The sequence below is a fragment of the Eretmochelys imbricata genome, chromosome 3, assembly GCF_965152235.1.
Source record: "Eretmochelys imbricata isolate rEreImb1 chromosome 3, rEreImb1.hap1, whole genome shotgun sequence".
NCBI lineage: Eukaryota > Metazoa > Chordata > Testudines > Cheloniidae > Eretmochelys > Eretmochelys imbricata.
In genome coordinates, this window is record NC_135574.1 from 58,161,684 (window position 1) to 58,186,819 (window position 25,136).

The 25,136-nt window shown below is 41.1% G+C and overlaps 1 protein-coding gene and 1 pseudogene across 5 annotated transcripts in view; one reads left to right on the forward strand and one right to left on the reverse strand.

Moving 5' to 3' along the window:
• The window catches only part of KCNQ5 (potassium voltage-gated channel subfamily Q member 5), a 515,957-nt gene that overhangs the window by 395,027 nt on the left and 95,794 nt on the right, over window positions 1–25,136 (forward strand). For all 5 annotated transcript variants that reach the window (XM_077811612.1, XM_077811613.1, XM_077811617.1 and 2 more), the window contains exon 3: window positions 10,337–10,463. In XM_077811612.1, coding sequence (XP_077667738.1) covers window positions 10,337–10,463 — 127 coding nt within the window. The remainder of the gene's footprint in view (window positions 1–10,336; window positions 10,464–25,136) is intronic.
• LOC144261867 (mpv17-like protein 2 pseudogene) lies at window positions 16,449–17,014 on the reverse strand (annotated as a pseudogene).

Sequence of the window (25,136 nt, forward strand, 5' to 3'; positions counted from 1 at the left end):
TAAATGTAATTCCTTTGCAATGCTTTTGCAAACATCATGTCACCAATGGTGCTGAAGTTTTGGTAGTGTCGTGTGGCAGAAGCAATGTTGGCCTGGAAGAATGTTTCTTCTCAGTACCAGGTTTACAATGGTGCCAGTGATGCTCTGGTGCTGGCCCCACACTCAGAAGGGGCCCGGGCACCTGGACTGTGGCCCTGCTCCCAACCCCCGATACCCCACCCCACTCGGTCTCTTCCCCAAGGCCCCCGCTTGCTGCTCACTCCTCTCCACTCCCTCCCCTCTGTGCAAACAGTGGGTGGGGCTTAAGGGGGGAAAGGCCTCGTGGGGGTGAGGCCTTGGAGCAGAGCATGGGCAGGGCCTCGTGGGGAAGAGGCCAAGCAGCGGCGGGGCCTCAGGCGGAGTGCGGCTGGAGCAGGGGACAGGGCCACAGTCCAGGTGCTGGGATTTACAAAAGATTAATCCGGCCCTGCTTCTTCTTGGTGCTGTTTTGTGGTTTCTTTTTTCTTTGCCTTTTGTTGCTGTTTACTTACTTGGATGAGATGAGATTAACAGGCTCAGAAGAGATCAGAGTGCTGAGTTGGTATGTCAATTTAAAGAGAGAGACTTTTTTTCATTCATAATCTCCGAAGGTGGAAGATGGACCTCTTTCATCAGAGGCTTAGCAGGATCCAAATATCAGCTGTTGTCACCCTTTCATTGGTTGTACCTTCATGGAAAGATCTAGGTAGCATCTTTAGCTCCTGAATATGCTCCTAATAATTCATATGCCTCAGGATTGTAAATCTTCAACTTCATGATCTTCAGTGCCACTCACTCAAATTTGGCCCATGCCATGTGAGCACAGGACGGATGATAGGAGCAGCTGGCATTGGGAATGCTGAGCCAGGAGTGGGGTCCTGGTGAGCAGCCAGGAAGGACTCGGGGACAGTGGGTGAGAGCCTGGCATTGAGGATCCCATCATAAAAACAACTAAGCTAAGTGGGGAGTGTTGGGGGGCTGCAAGGTGAGGAGTTGTGGGAACTGTGCAGGAGGAGGATGTTGGTGGGAGTGGGGCATGTTGGGGACTGTGGCCTATGGGGCTGAGATGTTTGGAGCTTCTGTGAATGAGAAGTACATCAGGGCTCCTGGGATGTGTGTGTGTGAGGGGGGCCGTCAGGGTAAGAGGGCGGCTGGTGGAGGGTTGTTGGGGTATATGTGGGGTGGGATGAGCATTCAGGGAGGTGTGCAGGATGAGGAATGTATGGGGTGGAGGCACTTTGCTGAACAGCCCCTATTCATGCCATACAGGGCTGGCAGCAGCTGGAGCAGAACTGGAGCGAGGTCGAGTGCTGCTCAGGTTTGGCTCAGTAGCCCCTTCATCATGACGGAGGGACGGCTGGGCCAAAAATGAGTGAAAGTGGGGAGCTCCCAATTTCCACAGTGCATAGGCTCCAAAATTCTTTAATCACCATTAAATGGTTACATTGATGCTTTGTGGATGTGATGTCATGAATTTGGCCTCATCCTGCAAACAGCTCCAGGTGGGCAGACCCTTACACCCTCCCAGAGCCTCACTGAAGTGACTGGGGCTTAACACCTTACTGAGTTGGTGAGCAACAGCTATGCTGTGTTCTTGCCACCTAATATATTTGTTCAAAAATGTACATATTGTAAATAAATCAGTAATATCCTGTGTCTGCATCCACTCGTTTCCTTCCCACTAAGGAATGAAGAGACTTCTTAGGTGAAATTCTGAAATTGTCAGAATTTTTTTTCATTGACATCCACAGGGCCAGGATTTCACCCCTGGAGTTCAATTTTTTTGCTACATTTATTATTATTATTGTTTATTATTTATTTTGTTATTTATTATAGCACTTACGAGACCCAGTCATGGACCAGGACCCATTATGCTAGGTGCTGAACAAACAAAAAAACAAAGTGATGGCCCCTGCCCCTTAGAGCTTACAATCTAAGTATAAGACAAAACACAACAGATGGATACAGACAGATGGGGACGCACAATACTCGTGAGCACGCTAGGCAGTGGTCTCAGCAAAGCAGCACCCTAACCATTGTCCAGTTTTTTGCTGGCATTACAGGAGATGTTATTATTTCTAGTTGCACTGCCAGCTGCTCACCCCGATCGGGAATCCTTTGTGCTAACTGCTGAAAAAACAGAGGTAGACACAGTCCTTTCTCACAAGAGTAATTAGATAGTGTAACATCATAAAAATTTAATCCTTTATTTACCGTACCTGTTCTATAGAAATAGGGTATATATTAATCACTGAGCAATTGTTAACAAAAGGAGGAAATGATATCATAGAAAACCATATAGTAACACAATATAGTTTCTGTTATTAGAATTGATAGCACAAGAGTTGTACATTTAGATCAAAATGTATTAGGCTGGGAGGATTGGGGAACTGTTTCTATGATATTCCATTAATTGATGTATTAAAATTAGTATTTATAGTTAAAATTTCCAATGTTTCAGCATGAAGCACAGCCATACTTTTGCCTTGAACCTGAATTTCTATGAAATCTCTAATTTTCTAAGTACCTAACAATCACTGAAATCATTTTAATAGAAAATGTCGGGCATTGTCACAGGAATTTAGCGTGTGTTGAATACAAAGTAGTAGAAACAGTGCTTTTTACCTGAATTCCTCTTATTGATTTGTGAAAATGGAGTGACAAACAGATGCAAGACCTAAAGACTTTAGGATATTATGAACAGATAAATGGATAACGAATATGTAAAAGAACAACTCACAAGGAAACAAGTAAGGCTTTATACTGTAAAGAATTGAATTAAAGAAGGGTGTCACTCGTGCAGTCTACACCTGGGTGTGCACCTGAGAGCTAGGAACAGTGAGCAAGCACTGCCCAAACCCATGTGGCATAGCAACCCATGGGATTCATTGGTTGGATCTAATCATAACAGACTGGTGTCAATGCAGTTATGGGGGTGGAGCCATATTGTAACAGTTGGAACCTTTACACTTTTCTTTGTCAAAGTGTTGCACGTGGCTGATCCAGAAGGGTCAAGGAGGATGTGGGGCATATTTGCCACTTATCCCTAAAGCAGTCAGCTGTAGAGGAGAAGTGCAGAGTGCACCCCCTTAAAGGGGAGATGCAGTAGCTGTTATCCTCTGGAACTCTGGAAGCCTTTGGATTGTTTGAGGCACAATGCCTCCCAGATTTTCAGAGATGGGGCAGCGCAGCATTCAGGGGGCAATGCATTAATGACACAATTTTATGTCATTCTGAAAACAAGAACTATTAATTGTAGGACCCAATCCTGTACTCATCGCTCAGGAATCAGTAGAGCAGGGGTTTACAAACTTCATTGCACTGCACCACCCATTCTGACAACAAAAATTACTACAGGACCCCAGGACGGGGGACTGAAGCCTGAGTCCACCAAGTCCTGCCACCCTGGGTGCGAGGGAGCAAAGCCAAATTCCCACCGCCCCAGGCCCAGGGGCCAAAGCCCAAGGTCTTCAGCCCCAGGCAGGGGGCCTGTAACCTGAGCCCTGCTGCCTAGGGCTGAAGCCCTCGGGCTGTACTTGGGCTTTGGCCCTAGGCCCTAGCAAATCTAAGCCAGCCCTGGCAACCCCACTAAAATGGGGCCATGATTCGCTTTGGGATCTTGATCCACAGTTTGAGAACCACTGCTAGAGTTTTACCTGACAAGGGGTGCAGGGCATGGTCCTGAAACCAAGATAAACTGTTATGTTCTTCTTTTAATTGAGTGAGCAAACATTTCAACTTCCCATAAACTGTGAATCATAAAGCACTATTATTATTTTATTTGCATTACGCTAGCACCTAGCCATTATTATTTGGATGATGCCATTTATGTGTCATAGAAGTTTTACAGGTTACCAAACTAAAATTGCAGAAGCTGATGCAAAGTCATCAGGAATCGAAGATGTGAGAAAAATTAGTTCTTTCTTTTTCTGGTAGCTTGAAAATAATAAATACATTTGTTTTCAAGACTTTCTGGACCAGAGCTGGTGTAAATTGGCATAGCTCCATCTGACCCACTGGAGTTAAGCTGATTTACACCAACTGAGAATCTGGCTCTATGTGTTTCCATTAATATAGAGATGCTGGTTTTATCTGATGTTTATTATTAACGTTTATTTCACAGAACTATTTTGATAGATTCTGGTTCACTTTCTAAGTTCCTGAAAACCATTGGCACAGAGACCCCAATCTACAATGAGCTCTGTACAAACAGGGCCTATACCCATTAGAAGCTCCGTTGCAAATAATATCTTAGTTTAGTGCTCTACATAATATTATGAAACTTTATTTTAAGTACAGAAAATATAAGTAAAATAAGAGAAGAGCTATTGTTTTGTATGCAGATCTCTTGTATGCAATAGCTAGTGTAACTAATTAACCATGACTCTCTTATGACTGGGAAAAATAACCCAGAATTTACAATATCAGCATTTTTTCTTTACTTAAATACCATCTGATTCTGTAAAATAATGGTCTGGAACCAAGGGAACCTGATGGCCACAGCAGGTATGCTGCAAATTAACCCAAGGTTATTTAGCATTTTAATGAATAATTATATTAATTAATGCAGAAATTAAAATAGTTTTTAGCCATTTGAATGTTATATTAAGGGAAATTTCTTATCACAGAAAAGCGTCTGAGAAGCATGCTAATTTAATAACAAAGTACAGTTTGAATCCTAATTAGAGAAAGGAAAACAAACAAAAAGCACTAACAATATCTGTTACCCTGTTTGAGTTGTTACCCTGTTTGAGTTCATTAATTATCAGCCCAGTTTACTGAAGCCCTATAAAACCTTTTGTTAATTTCATATTTGATCTGCTTTTCTGGGCCAGATACATTATATATGCGCAAGGGCTGCAAGACTGAAACACACATTCTTATCTCCTACTGATGTTAATGGGAATTTTGAATGTAAAAAAATGTCAGTTCAGATGGAGCTGATACTATTGTGTCCTGTTGAGCAGAATTAATAGCATTCCAGGAAGTAGTGAAGACTTTTTTCCCACTCAAATGATCTGTTTTATCAATTACTGGGGAAAACTTGGGCTTGGTTACTCACCCCCTCTACAAAAGGCTACCATTCGTAGTGTATATGTAGTCACGGGTGAAGTCTACCCTGATGAGTTCCTTAAAGAGGCCAGATTAAAGAACAGTGTGGTCTTATTCTGATTTACATGTCTGTGTGTGTTGCTTAGAATGACATATTTACAATACCTTTTAAAATGATATGAAGTCACTATAAGGAATCCAATAACTGTCCAAATTATTATGTATATTTCCAGTTATGTTTGGTCCTTGTGTCTCCATCACTGAGGGACAAAACAAAAAACCAACAATATTCAAAGTATTTAAAAGTCTGGATTTTGTTCTCATTTTTGTAGTAAGTAGGAATTTTCTGTAGGCTCATAGCTTCACCTGCTTTCATATATAAAATAAAAATCCTGAATTTGATTTGTTTTACACAGGAGTAACTCCATTGACCTCAGGGAAGTTAATCTAGGCTCACACTGGTGTAAGGAAAATCAGAACCAGGTGAACGGTGTCTAAATAGATGAGCAGCCACACATAAAAAACATTTAGTAAAGTATCCATATGAGTCTGATCCTGCTCTCTCTTGCCAAAAGTACAATTAACGTCAATGGTTTGGGAGGAGTAAGGGCAGTGTAACTGGGTCCCAGAAGTCCTGCCTAGACATCAGTAGGACAGAAAATGGAAATGGAAATCTGAAATTCTATCTCCAACTCCCTCAGTTGCTCCCTTGGTATTGAAGTACCTGTAGCGTTTAAAGTCTTCCAGTGGTTTGAGGCATCTAGCAGTAGTAGCTCGTGCCAACTGTAATAACTGGCACAAGCACTGGGTTTCATTCTTGACTCTGATTTTCCTGTCCTGTGGTCTAATACAAAATTTCAAATTTATTCAAGTGTAGCTTATGACCTGTGAGCTTCTTATACCCTTTAAATGATGATTTTTAAAAAAATCTCATATAGAAATTGTTATAAATATAAAGGGAAGGGTAACCACCTTTCTGTGTACAGTGCTATAAGATCCCTCCTGGCCAGAGGCACCATCCTGTTACCTGTAAAGGCTTAAGAAGCTCAGCTAACCTGGCGGGTACCTGACCCAAAGGACCAATAAGGGGACAAGATACTTTCAAATCTTGGAGCGGGGGAGGAGGCTTTTGTTTGTGCTCTTTGTTTACATGTTGTTCTCTCTTGGCACTGAGAGAGGCCAGACAGAAATCCATCTTCTCCCACCCATCCTAATCCAAGTCTCCAATATTGCAACCAGTATAGGTAAGCCAGGCAAGGTGGATTAGTTTATCTTTTGTTTTATGTGAATTTTCCCTGTGTTAAGAGGGAGATTTATTCCTGTTTTCTGTAACTTTAAGGTTTTACCCAGAGGGGGATCTTCTGTGTTTTGAATCCCTGTAAAGTATTTTCCATCCTGATTTTACAGAGATGATTTTTACCTTTCTTTTTTTTAAATAAAATCCTTCTTTTAAGAACCTGACTGATTTTTCCATTATTCCAAGATCCAGGGGTTTGGGTCTTTGACGATTTTGTAACAAATTGGTTAGGACATTATTCTCAAGCCTCCTCAGGAAAGGGGGTGTGTAGGGCTTGGGGGGATATTTTGGGGGAAGACATCTCCAAGTGGTCTCTTTCCCTGTTCTTTGTTTAAAACGCTTGGTGGTGGCAGCATACTGTTCAAGGACAAGGCAAAGTTTGTACCTTGGGGAAGTTTTTAATCTAAGGTGGTAAGAATAAGCTTAGGGGGTCTTTCATGCGGGTCCCCACATCTGTATCCTAGAGTTCAGAGTGGGGAAGGAACCCTGACAGAAATATAGGTTGAAAAATATGACTCTTCCAGTCATTTAGCTAAAGCAATGGCCACTGGAGACCTGATCCTGCAAGGTAATAGGATCATTTGCCAAGTGGTCGCATTTAAAATTTATTTTATTTGTGAAAAATTCTACTGGCTTGAGAGAGATTCTCTATACTTAAACGGGCAATACTGCTACAAATGGTGATATGTCTCAGAATAAAACTGAGGTGTTTCAATCTACGTATCCAATCTAAAAAAATTCATACTCTTGCGAAGAATGTCTGAAAGCAAATTCTTTATCTCTTTTACTCTCTTGACTTAAATATGCCCAAATGGACTTTTTTTCTTCAAAATGTGTGTGTGAAAGAGAGAAAGTGTGCTTTCTGACAGAAAAGACCTTGTACCACAGGACACCTTGAATCACATACAAGATTTCAAGACACAATGAATTCCCTTACCACCCTCCCCCCCACTTACTATAGCTACAAAAACACTGAGAACAGGAATTCCTAATGGTAATATTGTAAATGAACTCTAGACAAAACGGGCAGTAATAGACACCAGTGTGAAGTTACATAAAGTTTAATACACTTTTTCTCATTCATTATATCAGCAATATATGCTGTGAGTTTCAGCCAAATGGTTAATGCTGTAAAATAATACTTCTGTATAGTATTCATGAATGAATTTCATTCTTGCCTATTCTAGCTCAGAAGCATTAGTGGGACCTGGACCATGAAGGAGAGCATCTTTCTATGTGTATGAATCAGATTCAGTACATGAGATGAAGAGATTATGACAGTTTCAGCGTGCTTCCCATGCATATACATACCCCGTTTGCCATACAAACTAGTTTTGTAGTAATTCATTCAAAATGTGACTAGATTTTAACAAGCAAGAGATTTTTAAGGGAATCAAGACAGTGACTGGAGATCTACCTTCCACCACTCCCAAAGAAAAAGTAAACTTCACCAAGGAAATCAAGTGTAAAATGACTAGATCCCTTCCATGAACACACAAAAAGTTGGAAACCTCATCTGACCATATGTAAGCCAGATTTAGCCATTTACAATATAAAAGTGGTAGCTAAATAACTAAAATACTATTTCTCTAGTTTTTCCAACCAGATTGTATTTCCTTTTTTCATTCTTGGCCAACAGGGAATTGACCCATAGGGAATCTGCCACATGCTAAACCACTATTGAGAATTACTAGAAAAAGGAAGTATTTTGCAATATAATTAATGAATTGATTAAGCAAGAAAATTAATAAGGAACATAAATACACTAGAGTACTGTGCAGTAATTCTGTCCATAGACTTACCTTAGTGCTTGCTGAAATAGCATAATTAATCCCACTAACCTATCGTGTTAATTGTTCTTTGGATTTTCTTTAAAACAAAGCAATGCTAGGCCTTTTCTGTTACTGTGTTATGGATAAGGACATCTCATCTTAGGTTTATATGTGATTTATGAATTTAAATACAAGGATTTACAAAGGTGAAAAAGGAAGCTTCCAGAGGGGCTTATAAGTACAGTTTAATAAATGTGATAAATTTAAATCAAGCTGACACATCATTTTAGGAAGGGATTGCATGTTTGGAAAAAGCTGTACGTAAGAATAGGCAAACACAGTACAGAATATATGAATATAAGGCCATTAATTATAAGTTAAGTCGGCATTATTACACACCACAAAACTATGTATGCCATTAGTTCATGTAAATGAGTCCCTGAGCTAACCATAGGTGCTGTCTGCAACTGACTTGCTTTCAGGAGTTTTAGGCTTTTACTGTGTAAAAAAAAAAAGAAAAGAAAAACCAAAAACATATGAATGATTCCTGGAAAAAAATCAAAGGTGGGTCAACCCTTTTCCTGCAAATATTCCTCTGTTTAATTTATTTGTAATGCTTACTTACTGGTACCATGCTAGTCCTTATCCTGTAAAGATAACAAATTAATTGGTTGACATAGAACAGCTTTATTCTGGACAGAGAAATGTTGTCACCTGTCAAATAAAATATAATTTTCGTCCTTCATTTCTTGATAAACTGCTTAATAAGTTCCATCAAGTACTTTTCTCTTCTATTTGCAAGTTAACCAAACTCTCATTTAATCATTTTAAAACCAGTATACCATATCAATGACATTTTGGGAGTAAATCTAAATGAAGATTATAATACCATGCCTGTATTCAATGCACTATTTCACATCATGTCTTTGAATTCCAATCACTTTAAGAAATAGTGAGCTAAATTCTATTTAGTTAAACTGCTGTAACTCCATTGACTTCACTGATTTTACTGAAAGCAGAATTTGGCCTGCCGTATGTGCCGCAAATATAGATTGAAACTTTTGAAATGTGTAGACCAGGGATCGGCAACCTTTGGCACCCGGCCCGTCAGGGATATCTGCTGGTGGGCTGGGACGGTTTGTTTACCTGCAGCGTCTGCAGGTTCGGCCGATTGCAGCTCTCACTGGCTGCGGTTTGCCATTCCAGGCCCATTGGGGCTGCGGGAAGCATTGTGGGCCGAGGGATGTGTTGGCCGCCACTTCCAGCAGCCCCCATTAGCCTGGAACGGTGAACCGCGGCCAGTGGGAACTGTGATTGGCCGAACCTGCGGACGCTACAGGTAAACAAACCGTCCCGGCCCACCAGCGGATATCCCTTATGAGTCGCATGCCAAAGGTTGCCAATCCCTGGTGTAGACAATTGAAAGACAATTTCAACTTGAAAGTAAAGAAAACAAGGCCAGATTTTCAAAGGTTTTACACACACAGTTTTATGTGGAAAACTTACACACAATTTGCGCATACATTTACTGGGACACAAACTGTGTATGCCATTGGCCAGTTATGGTCACTTCTCTTACCTGACTTTAATGAGAGCAGGAACCAGCCCTAAATCAGAAGGACAATACTGCTAACACATGCTGCACCAGATGAGTACATGGGGGTTTTATCTCAGACTGGTACAGAATAAAACAGTGTTTCCTGAATTCCTATGTGTGGCCTAAATTATTTCACATGCATATCATTACCATGAAGTAAAATGAGAATGTACCTGCCAGAATACTAAGCTTTCAAAATAAGAGCCCAGTTTTGAATATGTATATTATTGCGTAACTTGTAAAATCACCTGGGGCCTGATTGTGGAACTTTGAAAGTCACTGAGAGTTTTGCCATTGACATTTATGGTGCAGGACTGGACACTTAATTCTTTCACATTAAATAGCTGACTTTAGAAGATTTTTAGTGATGCACAGATAAGGACCGTGCCCTTAATAGGGACACTTTTGGGTGTTTGTATTTACTGTATGGACATGCAAGTCCTAGTATTTTGATGCCCTACAGAGCCAGTTTGGTTTGATTCAGGAAAAGGAATACAGTTGCATTAGATGAATTGACTCGTCAGGCATAATTGTCAAGTATTTCTTGCTATTTTGTTTCTGGAGCCTGCAATAGACATGTCTCTTATTTTCCCTTTCCAGGAGTTTGTCATGATTGTTGTGTTTGGTTTGGAATATATCATTCGTATCTGGTCAGCTGGCTGCTGTTGTCGCTACCGAGGATGGCAAGGAAGATTGCGATTTGCGAGGAAACCATTCTGTGTAATAGGTGAGTTTCCCAATTAATTTCAATGTAAATTCCAAAAGTTACAACCTAGACATCACAGGTTGGCTGATTTCTTGCACACATAATAACAGATTCAGTTTATTTACTTGATTTTACTGTAATTCTTTAAAAAAATGTCTGATTTGGAACCAACATGTTGGTGCAATAGTGAACCTGTGTAACAGCAGGATCTCAGCTTCATTACCCTCATCCTCTGACCTCCTTGTTCTCTCCAGTTGCTATTTGCACTCACTTGTTGCAACTCATTTCAAATTAGATTATAAACTCCTAGGGGCAGGAGACATATCGGCCTGTGTTTGTACAACACCTGGCACCAGGGGTCCCCAACCTGATTGCAGTAGCACCCAAAGGCCCCAATGCAAATAACAAATAATCTCACCAAAAAAGTCCTTCAGTTGCAGTGGGGCTGTAATGAGGGAAATATGAGTAGGTGGAATTCCCAAAAGAATCACTTTTGTTGAAGCTGTGATGTTTAGATTGCAAGAGCAGCCAATATTAGCCACGTTACAGGTTCCTTACAAATACACTGACCAAAGTAAGTATGGGTGTGTCAGGTAAAGGTTGATTGGGAGTGTATAGAGAAGGTCACAGTGGGTTTCTACCATTTTGCATTACTCAGAGGTGTATCATCTATAAAAGCATCATTATTAAGCACTTTACAATAAGTCCTATAATTATCAATTGTAGGGGCTTTTTTCCAATAAATACAGTAGAACTTTGAGTCCCATATCCGAACCATGGTTAGCCAGATCTAATGTGAAATTAGGGAACAACATGTCCCCTGAGGCTTACTGCACAGTTGGCTAAAGAGAAAAGCAGGGAGAGGAAGTTACCTGTTTCCCCAAGGCAACTGGCTGAAGAGGAGACAGAAGGGACTCGTGTGTAGAAACTCCACTCTCTCCTGTCTTCTCCAGGCAGCCTTCATTGGGGAAGCCAGCCCCTCAGACATTCCCTCTCCCTGAATTCAGCCATATGACTCCCCTGATTAATCAAACCCAGGGGTATTTGCAGGTTTTTGGTACACTCAACTCTTTCTAATAATCAAGGTTCTACTGTACATAATTCCAGATAACAGAACCAGACAGTTCAGCACAGGTGGTTTATTAACGATAAAATAAGTCAAACATTTAAATAGCAGAAACATGTTTAACATCCCAGATTACTTGCTGCTGTCCTAGAACTCTTTGTTTGGAGATAGCCACAATTTGTTCAATCCAGCTTCAGTTTATCTTCAGTTTTCTTTCCTCCTACTGTGTGCAAGCCTTTTGCTGCTAACTAACTTCATTTTGGAGGTGTTAATTCCTTGCATAAAGTAAGTTAGTTAAGGGACACAGTCATGCTCAAAGTTACACATCCAAACCTGTGTTACTTACGAACCTGTCGATAATTAAAGAAGGCCAGATTATGGCCCATTCTGGGCACTAGCCGACGGGAGTAAGAAGGGCATAAAGCACCCCATGTACCATAACGCAACTTCCAGTACCTGGTGGGTAGCATGCTCCACAGTGCCGCTGTGTCCCCTCCTGCGTGCCAATGAGCAGGAAGGAGTGAGGAGTGAATACAGCTTTGACTCTGACCCCTGGCGGTGTATCTACACCAGCATATCAGGGAGCACATTCTGGCAGTCAGTCTCCCTTCTGGGCCATTCTAGGAGCAACACTGCAACATAGACTCCATTGCATGGGGCTAAGTCACAATCTAGACCAGAATTTTAAGCAATCGTTATATACTTTTCACTGTTTTCCCTGATTGTTTCTTGCTCTTCACTTGTTTCTAACTATTAAACTGGCCCCATTTGTTCCTATCTTTGCTTTTTCTCTTGGTCTATAGTATTCTCATGCTGCATGCCTCATGCTGCAGCATTTAAAAAATGAACTAATGGAAAAAAACGTAAGGAATGCCTTTCTATTTGTTAGCATTTGTAAAATGTTTTTCCTGGGTGGGGACTCTAAATGTTGGGCCTAAACTATCTGACAGTATTGCTCTAAATACTTAGCAATTTTCCTTTTTGGGTTATTTTATTTTTACTTTTTGAACCACTTGAAAACTAGCATTCTTTTCTATTGTTTTTAATAGGTCTACTAATAATGGTGAGTCATATGGCTTTATTAGCTGAACTCCCCATTAAAGTCAAAGTAGAGTTCCTCTAAAATCCCATGACTAGATTTGGCTTTTTGTTTTTTAATCCTTATTTACAGTTCATTCATTCTACTTCCCATTTCAATGTAATAGTGATATCTTTACAGCCATGGTCTGTTTGCCCTTAATTTAACTTGCCTGTATATCCTCAGCAGATCTAACTACTTTTGCAGTCAAACACAATTACTTAGGTCATTGGCCTAAGAGGTAGAAATAATAAATGTTCAGATTACCAAAAAGGTCAAGTTCAGAGAGTCTTTCTTTTGTTTAGATTTCATTAATGACCTGTCAGTGTGTAGTACTCACAACCAAAGGCCAATACTTACAATAATGAGCCTATGATGTCAGTAAGTCTGACAAGTTAGTTTACAAACAACTCTGTGTGCTCCTTGGTAAGAAAAGATACATCAGTACATGTTGGCCTGCTTTGCACCCTATTCGCTGTCTCAGAGGATATGGGAAATATAATTGTGCTATTCATCCTGGCTATGTATTTTGTGTTAGATTGAGAACTGCCTGATATCCCTTATTTTACCTAATTACTACTTGGCCAGTGTATCTCATCCACAGAGCACACAAGCGCTGACCCGTGTACTAGGCATATCAATTTGAAGCTGGAATTTCAGGACTGCAAAGGAATGTTGCCATGCTGTGCTGTAGAGGCTCACAGCGGTGAAGGGATCAAGGCCCTCACTTCCTAGCTTCTCTTTATTGGGCCCCAATGACTGTTGATTTAATATATGATGTGTCCTAATTTTGACATATCTGTCCTTTATTTAGAAAAATGATCATTTGGATTCCAGTACTATTTATATGGGTCTTTAATTTATCCTCTTCACTAAGGCAGTCAGACTGGTCAGATTGTGTCACTGAAGCGCAAGGTTGTGTAGGAGGAAGTGCACAGTCATACAGGACTTGGAAGAGTTTCCAAAAAGCAGCATGCCTCAGGAGGGAGCAATGCTCTCTGAAATTCTCCAGTATGCAAAGCCATACTGGATCAGACTAAAGATCCATCTAGCCCAGTATCCTGTCTTCCAGCGGTGACCAATGGCAGGTGCTTCAGAGAGAATGAACAGAACAGATAATCATCAAGTGATCCATCCCCTGTTGCCCATTCCCAGCTTCTGGCAAACAGAGGCTAAGGACACCATCCCTGCCCATCCTGGCTAATAGCTATTGGTGGACCTATCCTCCATTAATTTATCTAGTTCTTCTTTGAACCCTGTTATAGTCTTGGCCTTCACAACACCTTCAGGCAAAGAATTCCACAGTTGTGTTGTGTGTGAAGAAATACTTCCTTTTGTTCATTTTAAACCTGCTGCCTATTAATTTCATTTGGTTGTGAGGAGTAAATAACACTTCCTTATTTACTTTCTCCACACTAGTCATGATTTTATAGATTTCTATCATACCTCCCTTAGTCATCTCTTTTCCAAGCTGAAAAGTCCCAGTCTTATTAATCTCGCCTCATATGGAAGCTGTTCCATACCCCTGATCATTTTTTTTGGCCCTTTTCTGTACCTTTTTCAATTCCAATATATCTCTTTTTGAGATGGGGGACCAGATCTGCACGCAGTATTCAAGATGTGGGCATATCTAGGACACACTTACCCTAGGATGTTGCAGCCACAAAACAGAAAAATCTGAGCCACTGCAAAATTACAAAATTTCATTAAAAGTCAGAAGGAACAAATCTGTGTTTGTGCAGCACTTAGCACAATAGAGTTTTGTCCATGACTGGGGTTTGTAGGTGCTATTTCAATATTTAAAACAAGAAATGAGAATAATAACAAGAAACTATCAGTTCTGTTAGGCAATTCATTGACATCCCAAAACAAAAAGTGCACTTGAATGGCAAAAATACACTTCTTCCTTTAAAAAGGCATTGGCTTTGTAGCTAGCATAGGGAAGGATGGTGTAGTTATTAGAGCTGGGTGAAATGTTTTTTGGAAAAATGGTTTACTTGTTGAAAAATGCAGTTTCAGTCAATCCAAAACTATTTGCAAATTTGATCCTATAAATTTCATCTGGGAAAAACTTTTCCAGGGCCAGATTCAGAGTGTGAGCATCCCCATCTCTCCCTATAACCTTTAACACAGAGATTAAGGCACCTGGGATGTGGAAGACCCAGGGTTTGAATCCCCATTCTGGAACAGGAACTTGAACACAGATCTACTCCTCCCATATGAGCATCCCCACCACTAGCCTATAGGGTATTCAGGCGGGGTGGAGGGGGGGTTGCTCTCAGTCTCTCTTGTTGAAACCATTTCACTTTGAATAAATATTAGAGCAGAGACTTGAACTCAGCCTCCACCCTTCAAGGCAGTGCCCTAACCACCAGGGTGCAGGCTATTCTGCATTCAGTCTCTCCTGTTGCAGCTGTTCTAATCTGAATAAACAGCCAAACATTCATTGTGTCAAAGAGAGAGCGTGAGAACAACTCTCCAGCTTGGTGATTAAGGCACTCACCTGGGAGGTAGAAAACATGGATTCAAATCTTCTCTCTGCCTGATTCAGAGTAGCCATTTGAATCTACATCTACCTCATCTTGAAAAATCAATTATTTGCCCATCTCTGATAGTTATCCATTGTGACAGGGGGAGGAGGACTTGGGGGTTCTGTTTTAGGTGGAGCTGGGATATCCAGGAAGAAATGTGCCAGAGGCGGCTTCAGAGACAAACTGGAGGGATGGATTTGTGACTCGCGAGTATAAAGATGATAGCTGAAGCCATGACAGCTGATGAGGTCACCCAGGTCTGGAGAGAACAAAGGAAGGGACATGTCCCTTTTGATTCAGGCTGAAAAGGAGGAGAGAGAAGAAAGTAGAACTGCCCAGGAAGAGGACACTAAAGGAGCACTATGAGAGGTAGGAGATCGAGTTGAGTAATTGTTCCTGAAAGTCCAGTGAGGACAATCAATGAGGATGGCAAAGTGTATTGTTTCAAAACAACAGACAGAAAGAGGAGAATGAAGAAGTCACACTTGGATTTGTTCAGGAAGAGATGACTGGTGACTTTCATTAATGCAATTTGAGTGGAGTGAAGTAGGGGAAAGCCAGATTGAAAAGACTCCAGGAGTCAGCAATGTAGAAGCCACAATCGTGGGACTAGGCAACATGCTCAAGGAACTTGGAAGTCAATGGGAAGAGAAAGATTAGACAGTAGCTGATAAGGCAGGAGGGACTGAGAAAAGATTTTTTAGCATAGGGCGGGGGCATATCTGAAGAGAGAGGCAAAGGAATCAGAGGAGAGATAGAAAGTGATTACAGATGCATGAGAGAAGAAAAAGAATGGCATGGGGGAGGTCATGAGGTGAGAGCAGATGAAAAAGAAAAGTGAGTAGATAATTATCGTAATTATTTCAACATTTTCCTTTCCGGCCCTAGTACCCCCAGTTCATACATAACAATCTCAATCAGCACCTTATCATAGCAAATACAGATACACTGTGAAATTGTCTCTAAATTCAGAAAAATATTTGTTAAGGGATTGTGCAAGTGGCATGTCTACAGAAAAGTTTAATAGTTTAAAAGTTTAAAAGTGAAATAAAAACTGTGATCGATATGATATTTCCTACACATCTACAATTGATCCAGCCATTTCCCTTCTTCTGGGAGACAGGATTAGCTAGGAATGTCAGATCTTGAATACCACCTCACATATTAGAGGGTTAGAATGGAAAACCCTCATACATCCACATTATTATTTTTAAAGAACTTTCATGGACATCTTACAGAAACACATGGCTATAAAGCCGCTCTGATACTGGGGTGTTTTAATTATTGGTCTAGCCATCACTGCTCTTAGAATCTGTCTCCAGTGTTTGTGGTCATTTGCTTCTGTGTTTGAGGTGTGAAAATTATGTGTTCCATCACAGTGTAACCATAGTCACATATATCACTTGATTACATGGAGTGAGGAACAAGAAATTAATCACCCAAACTTATGGCCAAAGTCAGAGATCTGCCTTCTACAATTTCCCAAACTTCTTGAGTTTCCACCAGTTTTCCTTCATTTCTTGGCCTTCCAGTGTGCCTAGTCCCATGAAATACTACCCTCTCCTAACTAGAGAAGCTACCATCTTATCAATGGATACTTTTGTAAGGACATTATTTATCCTTTAAATCTGCAATGCTCCTTCTAACCAGAGGTACCAGTAAAGTATTAATGGTCTGATGGATGCACCAGTAGCAAACATACAAGCTATCTAGATCAGCTCCCACTTTGGTTTGGTGTTTGTCCTGATTTCCCAAGTCTGCTGAAGTATGTCTGCAGTTGCTGGCACGGTAGTGTGACACAACTCACTGTGTTTGTAACCAGAATGAACTTGTTACTGAAAAGGGCCTTTCTGTAGCATGAGAAGACAGCAAAGAGCTGACTATCCCAGCCAAACATCTTTCTCCTTCTTTTTTTTACTCTTCAATAAATCCATATTGACCAGATAACTCAGGCAAAGGTGTTCAGCGGTGGTCCCTCATCTCCTTCCTTTCCCAGACCCTGAGAAGTCTGTCCTGTGAGAATTACCATCTTTTGCTTTTCTGGAGTCTTATTACAGGCTGAAGTAGCTGGAAAACTGCTCCATGTTAGATCTTGTAAAAAATTAATCAAAGCCATGAATAAAAGGCACCACTAACAAACTTATCATTAGGTTCTAGTTAAGACTTTTGCTTTTGTGCTTTATTATGATGTCACCACCATCTCTCAGTAAATTGTTGCATACAGCAGGGAGAAAATTTAATTCTTGAACTTGTGTTATACCAATAAAATAAAAACTAGCAGGATCTTATTAAAGGGAATAAGGCAAAATGCCACATTTATTGTGAATGCAGAAAGAATCATAGTAAGCAGTTAGTTATAGCTATAACATTCCGTTCAATTTCATATTTATTCACACATTCATTCATACAAACACACACACACAGGTTCTACAAAGTTGTTATCATAGTTACCAGCCTTAGAGTTGCTCATGCCAAGCCACTCGGCAGGTAACCTGGACACGAGGAGGGAGCAGGGCCTTGTCAGATGCACATCTGATGTGCCTGGAAGTTGGTTTGCAGAATCAGACCCCAAAGTTCTCACTTTCTAGAGTCCATTTTTATAGGAATTTCTTCCTATGCCAGTCTATGGGAATTGCTTTATCATGCTATTGCTGAATCAATCAGCAAATGGCACATTCCTGACGGCTCCGTGCTGCCAGATGTTATCTTGTTCTTCGGTTCTCCCACCCTTGAGGCTGTTGGGTGGATTCCAGTCTGCCCTCCGGGGGTCCTCTGGTTGTTTCCACTTGACACCTTCTTCGGCTGATCGACACTGGATTCCCTGATCATTCATTTATTATAAGCATCCATCCACATACATCCTCTATCTCTATTTTAATCACAATTGTTAACAAAGCGAGATGAATACAACGAAAGGGCAGGGAGTCTCTGTGTGCTGTTTCTGTTGTTACAAAGTATCGCTTTGAGCCTCTCTCTGTGTGAGTTGTTGTTGTTACAAAGTATTGCTTTGAGAACAGACTCTGTCTTAGGATGTACTAACACAATTCGCAGCTTGCAAGTTTCACACAGAGGGGGAGAGAAACAGTAAAAATAAAAGACCAAAAACCAAGAGACCTTTTAGTTAGTAATACCCTGGAATTTAAACTATGGGGAATCAAACTCATTTGTGATTTTAATACAGAACTTCTTTAATATGATCCAGCATGACACTTGCATACACAAAAATAATACTTAATGTACATGTAAGTGTACTGTTCATATTAACTGACTGTCTACAAATTAGGTGTATACTCTCATATAATTTTTGTACAGAACTCTCATTATAGTGCTCCTTCTAAAGCTGAATGATAGTTTCAGGCTTTTAGTTGGTTACCAATAAAGTTTTTAAGTTTGTAGGCTATCTTACTACCCTCCCAGTTCGCAAGGTGTCTTCTTTCTACTGATGGCGAGAGTCAGGGAATTGTGCAACTGGCAAGTTAATTATATTCTGGCATCCTTTGCATCAACTGTGTGTTACTAGCCACTGAGCTTCCTCCCCAGCCGTCACCAGTGTCTCTAACAGCCCCTGAACCTGGAGTTGCAGTGTGTGATCTATCTAGCTCTGCCTTGAAGGACAGTTGTTCCTCAGTAGTTCTTATGAAACTATGGTTGTGGTAGTAGAGTTTTCCATTGAATCTGAATGCCCCAACCTTGTGCAAAGTCCAGATTTGAATCTGGGTTTTCAGCCCCTTGTTTGGGAATGTTTTGACCTAATGTTTTGTTTTGAGCCCACTGTGACAGAATATACTCCTGTATTCACACCCTACACACCATTGTAATAATCTTTATACAAAGGATGCCTTGTAAGGTATCATTTCAAAACTCATAATTTGCTGGTCAGTATTGTCCTGATAAAATATGTGTGGTAACATTGTATGTGAAGTTATAAGAGTGCCCTGTATGGTGTACGTTCCAAACCCCACAGCCCTGCCCCAACAGAAGGCAAACAGGGCTGTCCTAATCAAAGGGGGGTGTGCTCTGCTTAATTTGCATTTAAGCATTAAACAGAGGCATCAAGCAGGAAGGGAAGATAAAGAGAGTTCATGCTTTCTGATGGTGTATTTCTCCAGTCGGGTAATGCTTTTCATGCATCTCTGTTAGTCCATTAGTAGTTTCCTTATAGCTGCTCCTACTTTATCACTAGACTAGCTATAGTACAATGAAAGTTATACAAGTTCAAATTCTGCTGATGTTTCAACTGTGCAGATTCCCAACAGGGAAACTTAAGTCCATTCTCCATAATCCATCTCTTGGATGTCATTCTTGGCAAACCTTGCTTTGGAACATTCAGTGATACCAGTGGCTATTGTGTGTTACAGGATCTATTTCTCATTAATCAAAGTAGTAATTACCATCACAGGATATTTTTGTCAGCCCACTATAAACAAATCTACATCTAGGTTGTTGCAAGGTTGGTTGGGGGTTTAATTTATTTATGAAATGATATGTTATGTGCCCATCACCATAGTATTTAGGCACATTACATAGATTAAATGCAACTAGACAGTAAATCTACTGCCCTCAATGAACAGTATAAATAACCCCTTTCCTGTACTCCCTGAACTATAAAGAACCTAATTATGGTCCATAGTTAAGTATATGCTTAACCTAAGTGATGTGCCTTGCATTACATTCTAAAGGTTGGCAAAGTGGAGGTCTGGAAGGATCAATCTTCACAGTTGGGGCCCAGCTGCTAAAAATGCCCTGTTATAAACTTCAATCAACATTCAGAGCCAAACCCTGTTCGCCTTACTCCAGAGAGTAGTCTAATTATAGCCAACCAGATTACTCACTTGAGCAAAATGAACAGGATTTGTCCATTAGTGACTGTTAGAGAAAGTGCCTCAGATGATCTCAGTTGGCACAGTGAGGGGCAGAGGAAGAGTTGTGTTTTTTTAAGGTAAATAGGTCCCAAACCCTGTAGGGCTTTTTTCACAAATGTTTAGTGGCATCTCTTCATGTCTGGCAGTCCTGACAGAACAATTCTTTGGAGTGTGTGAAGCAGCTACCTAGTCAGCAGGTAGCGGGCCTACTGGCAGACTAAGGGCCTGCTTACTGTGTGTTAATAAGGATGACAAAGTCTGGTCCTCTATTTTATGAAGCTACTTACCCACCATTCAAAGGAAATCTGCTTGATTGATACACTCCAGTTCCTGGTTACATCTTTTTGGCATAAGCTGAGATATCAGTAGTCACTTCTTTTTGGTGATCTGATTCTGCTCTGTGTATGTTCTTATAGCAGCCTCATCACCACAGTATCTCAGCACCTTCCAGTAGTGCATTAAGTGATGTGATTAACATCTGTCACATGTGGTTCATTTTCCCTCTCTCATTCTCTCTCTGGGGAAAATTTTTCGTGTCATGTTTTGTTTTGGTAGAGTTACTGAGTGTTTATATTAGAGCAGGCAAGGTTGAAGAAGTACACTTTGCACTTTAAGTGGGAGGTGGTGAGGTTTGTAGTGGTAGTTAGCACCTGTGGAAGTTTGTTCCACTCTAGGACTGGCCTCCAAGAAAGCATTGTTTCCTGCACAGATGAGGTTTACCCTTGTGGTAGAAAGTTCTGTTGCACCTGAGGAGTGGAGGTGTTGGGATTAGGACCAGGGTCAGAGTATTAGGTGATCTTTTACATATGCTGGGACCAGACCTTTGAGCACCTGAAAGATATTCAATGGGAAGCCAATGGACAGAGCAGAGGACAGGTATGCAATAGAAAGTCCATGATGAATGTCAAAGATCCTTTTCTGCATTGTCTATCCAAGTGATATTTTTAATTACTTTCTTTGAAGGCCTTTGGGAGCTAATAACAGAAACTATTGAAGATCATTTCCAAAGCATCATGTACTGTGTCCACATGTGTGGTCTCATACCAGATTATATCAGTCAGGCTTGGTACGTGCAAAAACAAAGCTAGACATTCTTTACACATTTGAGCATAGATTTTCCTTTGCTAGAAAAAGTGTCCTAAAGTCCAATGCCACAGGCTGGCTATTTAGCAGTCTGGAGACTCTTAATCCATATTCACCCTGTAATTGAGTTACAGATTCCATTCCCATCATATTTTAGGGCTGGATGTTTGGTCACTAACCTTTGAAACTCTTTGAAAACATTTTGATGCTAGAATTCCCAGTAGCATCCCTGAGCCTTCAACACATCAAGAGGTTCATTGACCTTGCAGAAGAGGTGATAGGAATTGGACAGATAGTCGACAGCCCTGAGGAATACTGTACACTTTGTGCACTTTTTAGACAGGGCATGTCCAAAATTGCTAAAATGTTTTTAGGGACTGGCTCTAAACCTTCTGCTATTAGTGGTCTCCAGTATATGAAATTGCTAACAGAATTGGCCTCTGTTCCTCTCCCTCCCTCCTACCTTCCTTTATTCAATCTGAGATTTACATACTCTGCTCTGTTGGGCTGTGTTATCGGATTACAATCATGATCTCTGTTGAAATTCATAAGATATTTCCATACCCCAACCTAAATAGTCATTGACAATAGCATCCGCCCCTTACAGAACATTTAGGATTTAATGTTTATGTTTTAGTCACTCATCTAGAGCATGATTATGCCAAATATGTCAACGGAATGGAGTCCACAAAGTAGTAAAATAGCTCCTACCTCAAAATAATTGTCAGTCCCATTTTAGCTTTTTTATTTTTTAAAAAAATTGCTTCAAATATTGGTTGCTGTGCAAGTTTCCACTCTATATGATATCCAGCGAGATGCTTCAGGCAGAGAGTTGAATCATTTAAAACCTTCCATATTGATCCACCACTGGTTCCTTTGCTAGATGTATATTATTGTATACTTTTGCAACTGACTGTTATATTGCCCTAACTGTGCAATGCCCAACCTTTCACTAGATTCTGGTGGACGAAGGTGCACCGCCTGGTGGCAATTTATGTTAAAGTCCAATTTGTGGCATTTCCCATTATGAGCATGCCAGAGTGCATTGATCTTCAAGGTGCCAATATGTGCCATTGTTGAATGTTAGTTTAGAGTTTCTGTACCCGAGTTTGTGCAATCTGTCTAGAATTACATTAGGGTAATTGTTAAAGCTTATTACATGGAAGACAGGAGAATTGTCAGTCTGATATCTGGATATATGAACTATGTGTGGTGTGGCTTGCAGGTTCAGTTGTGCAAACGGCTCTTCCTCTTTGATTGTCACAGCCCCAACCCAGTGGGTGATGATATAGACAAACTTATTTGAAGAAATGTGATTGGTATATATTGTAGGATCTCTCTATAACTACCTCGCAACTGTCTTGATTTTTATTTTTAGTGTCAGTAATCACATTAATCTCCTTTGCACTGATGGTGGGCATTTGCCTCATTTATTTTCCCAATAAATACATTTTTGCTGTTCTCTGCCTACAGACAGTTTTGGTATTTTTCGGTTTAACCTAGGATGTTTGAAGCTATCTTGTGTGTACTGTATATCTTCCACTCTGTCTGATGCTTTAAGTTTTTGTAGCTATGATTATTATTATTATTTATTTTGCTTGTTTACTGCCATGGCTTCATTATAATTTGTGCCTAAGACTAGACTGTTTCTAATAAGTTCATCTGTAGACAAGGGTAGGTGGTATAGGGTAGAGGGTATATTAGGATGAGGGTAGGTGATGCAGTTGTGTTAGTATTGGTCTGTAATTGCTGTTTCATTTTGATCACATGTTGTAATTTAGAAAAGATGCATTCTCATTTCTTTTAGATAGCATGTGTTTTTCAGAAGTGATTAAGATTTCTGTTATATCTTGGCAGCCTTAATTGTTAATGGCATGTTAAAATGCAGGCCTGGCCCATTGCTATGTTCAGTGTGGCCAATCTGATTGCCAAATCTTGTTTTTAATCCAGTAAGATCCAGATCCAGTAAGTAGCAGAATACGGACCCTGGACTTCAGGAAAGCAGACTTCAACTCCCTCAGGAAACTGATGGGTAGGATCCCCTGGGGGAATAACATGAGGGGAAAAGGAGTCCAGGAGAGCTGGCTGTATTTCAAAGAATACCTATTGAGGTTACAGGACAAACCGTCCCGATGTGTCGAAAGAATAGTAAATATGGCAGGCGACCAGCTTGGTTTAACGGTGAAATCCTTGCGGATGTTAAACATAAAAAAGAAGCTTACAAGAAGTGGAAGATTGGACAGATGACCAGGGAAGAGTATAAAAATATTGCTCGGGCATGTAGGAATGAAATCAGGAGGGCCAAATCACAACTGGAGCTGCAGCTAGCAAGAGATGTTAAGAGTAACAAGAAGGGTTTCTTCAGGTATGTTGGCAACAAGAAGAAAGCCAAGGAAAGTGTGGGCCCCTTACTGAATGAGGGAGGCAACCTAGTGACAGAGGATGTGGAAAAAGCTAATGCACTCAATGCTTTCTTTGCCTCTGTCTTCACGAACAAGGTCAGCTCCCAGACTGCTGCGCTGGGCAACACAGCATGGGGAGTAGGTGGCCAGCCATCTGTGGAGAAAGAGGTGGTTAGGGACTATTTAGAAAAGCTGCACATGCACAAGTCCATGGGGCCGGATGCGTTGCATCCGAGAGTGCTAAAGGAATTGGCGGCTGTGATTGCAGAGCCATTGGCCATTATCTTTGAAAACTCGTGGCGAACGGGGGAAGTCGCGGATGACTGGAAAAAGGCTAATGTAGTGCCAGTCTTTAAAAAAGGGAAGAAGGAGGATCCTGGGAACTACAGGCCAGTCAGCCTCACCTCAGTCCCCGGAAAAATCATGGAGCAGGTCCTCAAGGAATCTATCCTGAAGCACTTACATGAGAGGAAAGTGATCAGGAACAGTCAGCATGGATTCACCAAGGGAAGGTCATGCTTGACTAATCTAATCGCCTTCTATGATGAGATTACTGGTTCTGTGGATGAAGGGAAAGCAGTGGATGTATTGTTTCTTGACTTTAGCAAAGCTTTCGACACGGTCTCCCACAGTCCCCCTTCTTGTCAGCAAGTTAAAGAAGTATGGGCTGGATGAATGCACTATAAGGTGGGTAGAAAGTTGGCTAGATTGTCGGGCTCAACGGGTAGTGATCAATGGCTCCATGTCTAGTTGGCAGCCGGTATCAAGTGGAGTTCCCCAAGGGTCGGTCCTGGGGCCGGTTTTGTTCAATAACTTCATAAATGATCTGGAGGATGGTGTGGATTGCACTCTCAGCAAATTTGCAGATGACAATAAACTAGGAGGAGTGGTAGATACGGTGGCAGGTAGGGATAGGATACAGAGGGACCTAGACAAATTGGAGGATTGGGCCAAAAGAAATCTGATGAGGTTCAACAAGGATAAGTGCAGGGTCCTGCACTTAGGACGGAAGAATCCAATGCACCGCTACAGACTAGGGACCGAATGGGTAGGCAGCAGTTCTGCGGAAAAGGACCTGGGGGTGACAGTGGACGAGAAGCTGGATATGAGTCAACAGTCTGCCCTTGTTGCCAAGAAGGCCAATGGCATTTTGGAATGTATAAGTAGGGGCATAGCGAGCAGATCGAGGGACGTGATCGTTCCCCTCTATTCGACATTGGTGAGACCTCATCTGGAGTACTGTGTCCAGTTTTGGGCCCCACACTACAAGAAGGATGTGGATAAATTGGAGAGAGTCCAGCAAAGGGCAACAAAAATGATTAGGGGTCTGGAACACATGACTTATGAGGAGAGGCTGAGGGAACTGGGATTGTTTAGTCTGCAGAAGAGAAGAATGAGGGGGGATTTGATAGCTGCTTTCAACTACCTGAGAGGTGGTTCCAGAGAGGATGGTTCTAGACTATTCTCAGTGGTAGAAGAGGACAGGACAAGGAGTAATGGTCTCAAGTTGCAGTGGAGGAGGTTTAGGTTGGATATTAGGAAAAACTTTTTCGCTAGGAGGGTGGTGAAACACTGGAATGCGTTACCTAGGGAGGTGGTAGAATCTCCTTCCTTAGAAGTTTTTAAGGTCAGTCTTGACAAAGCCCTGGCTGGGATGATTTAATTGGGGATT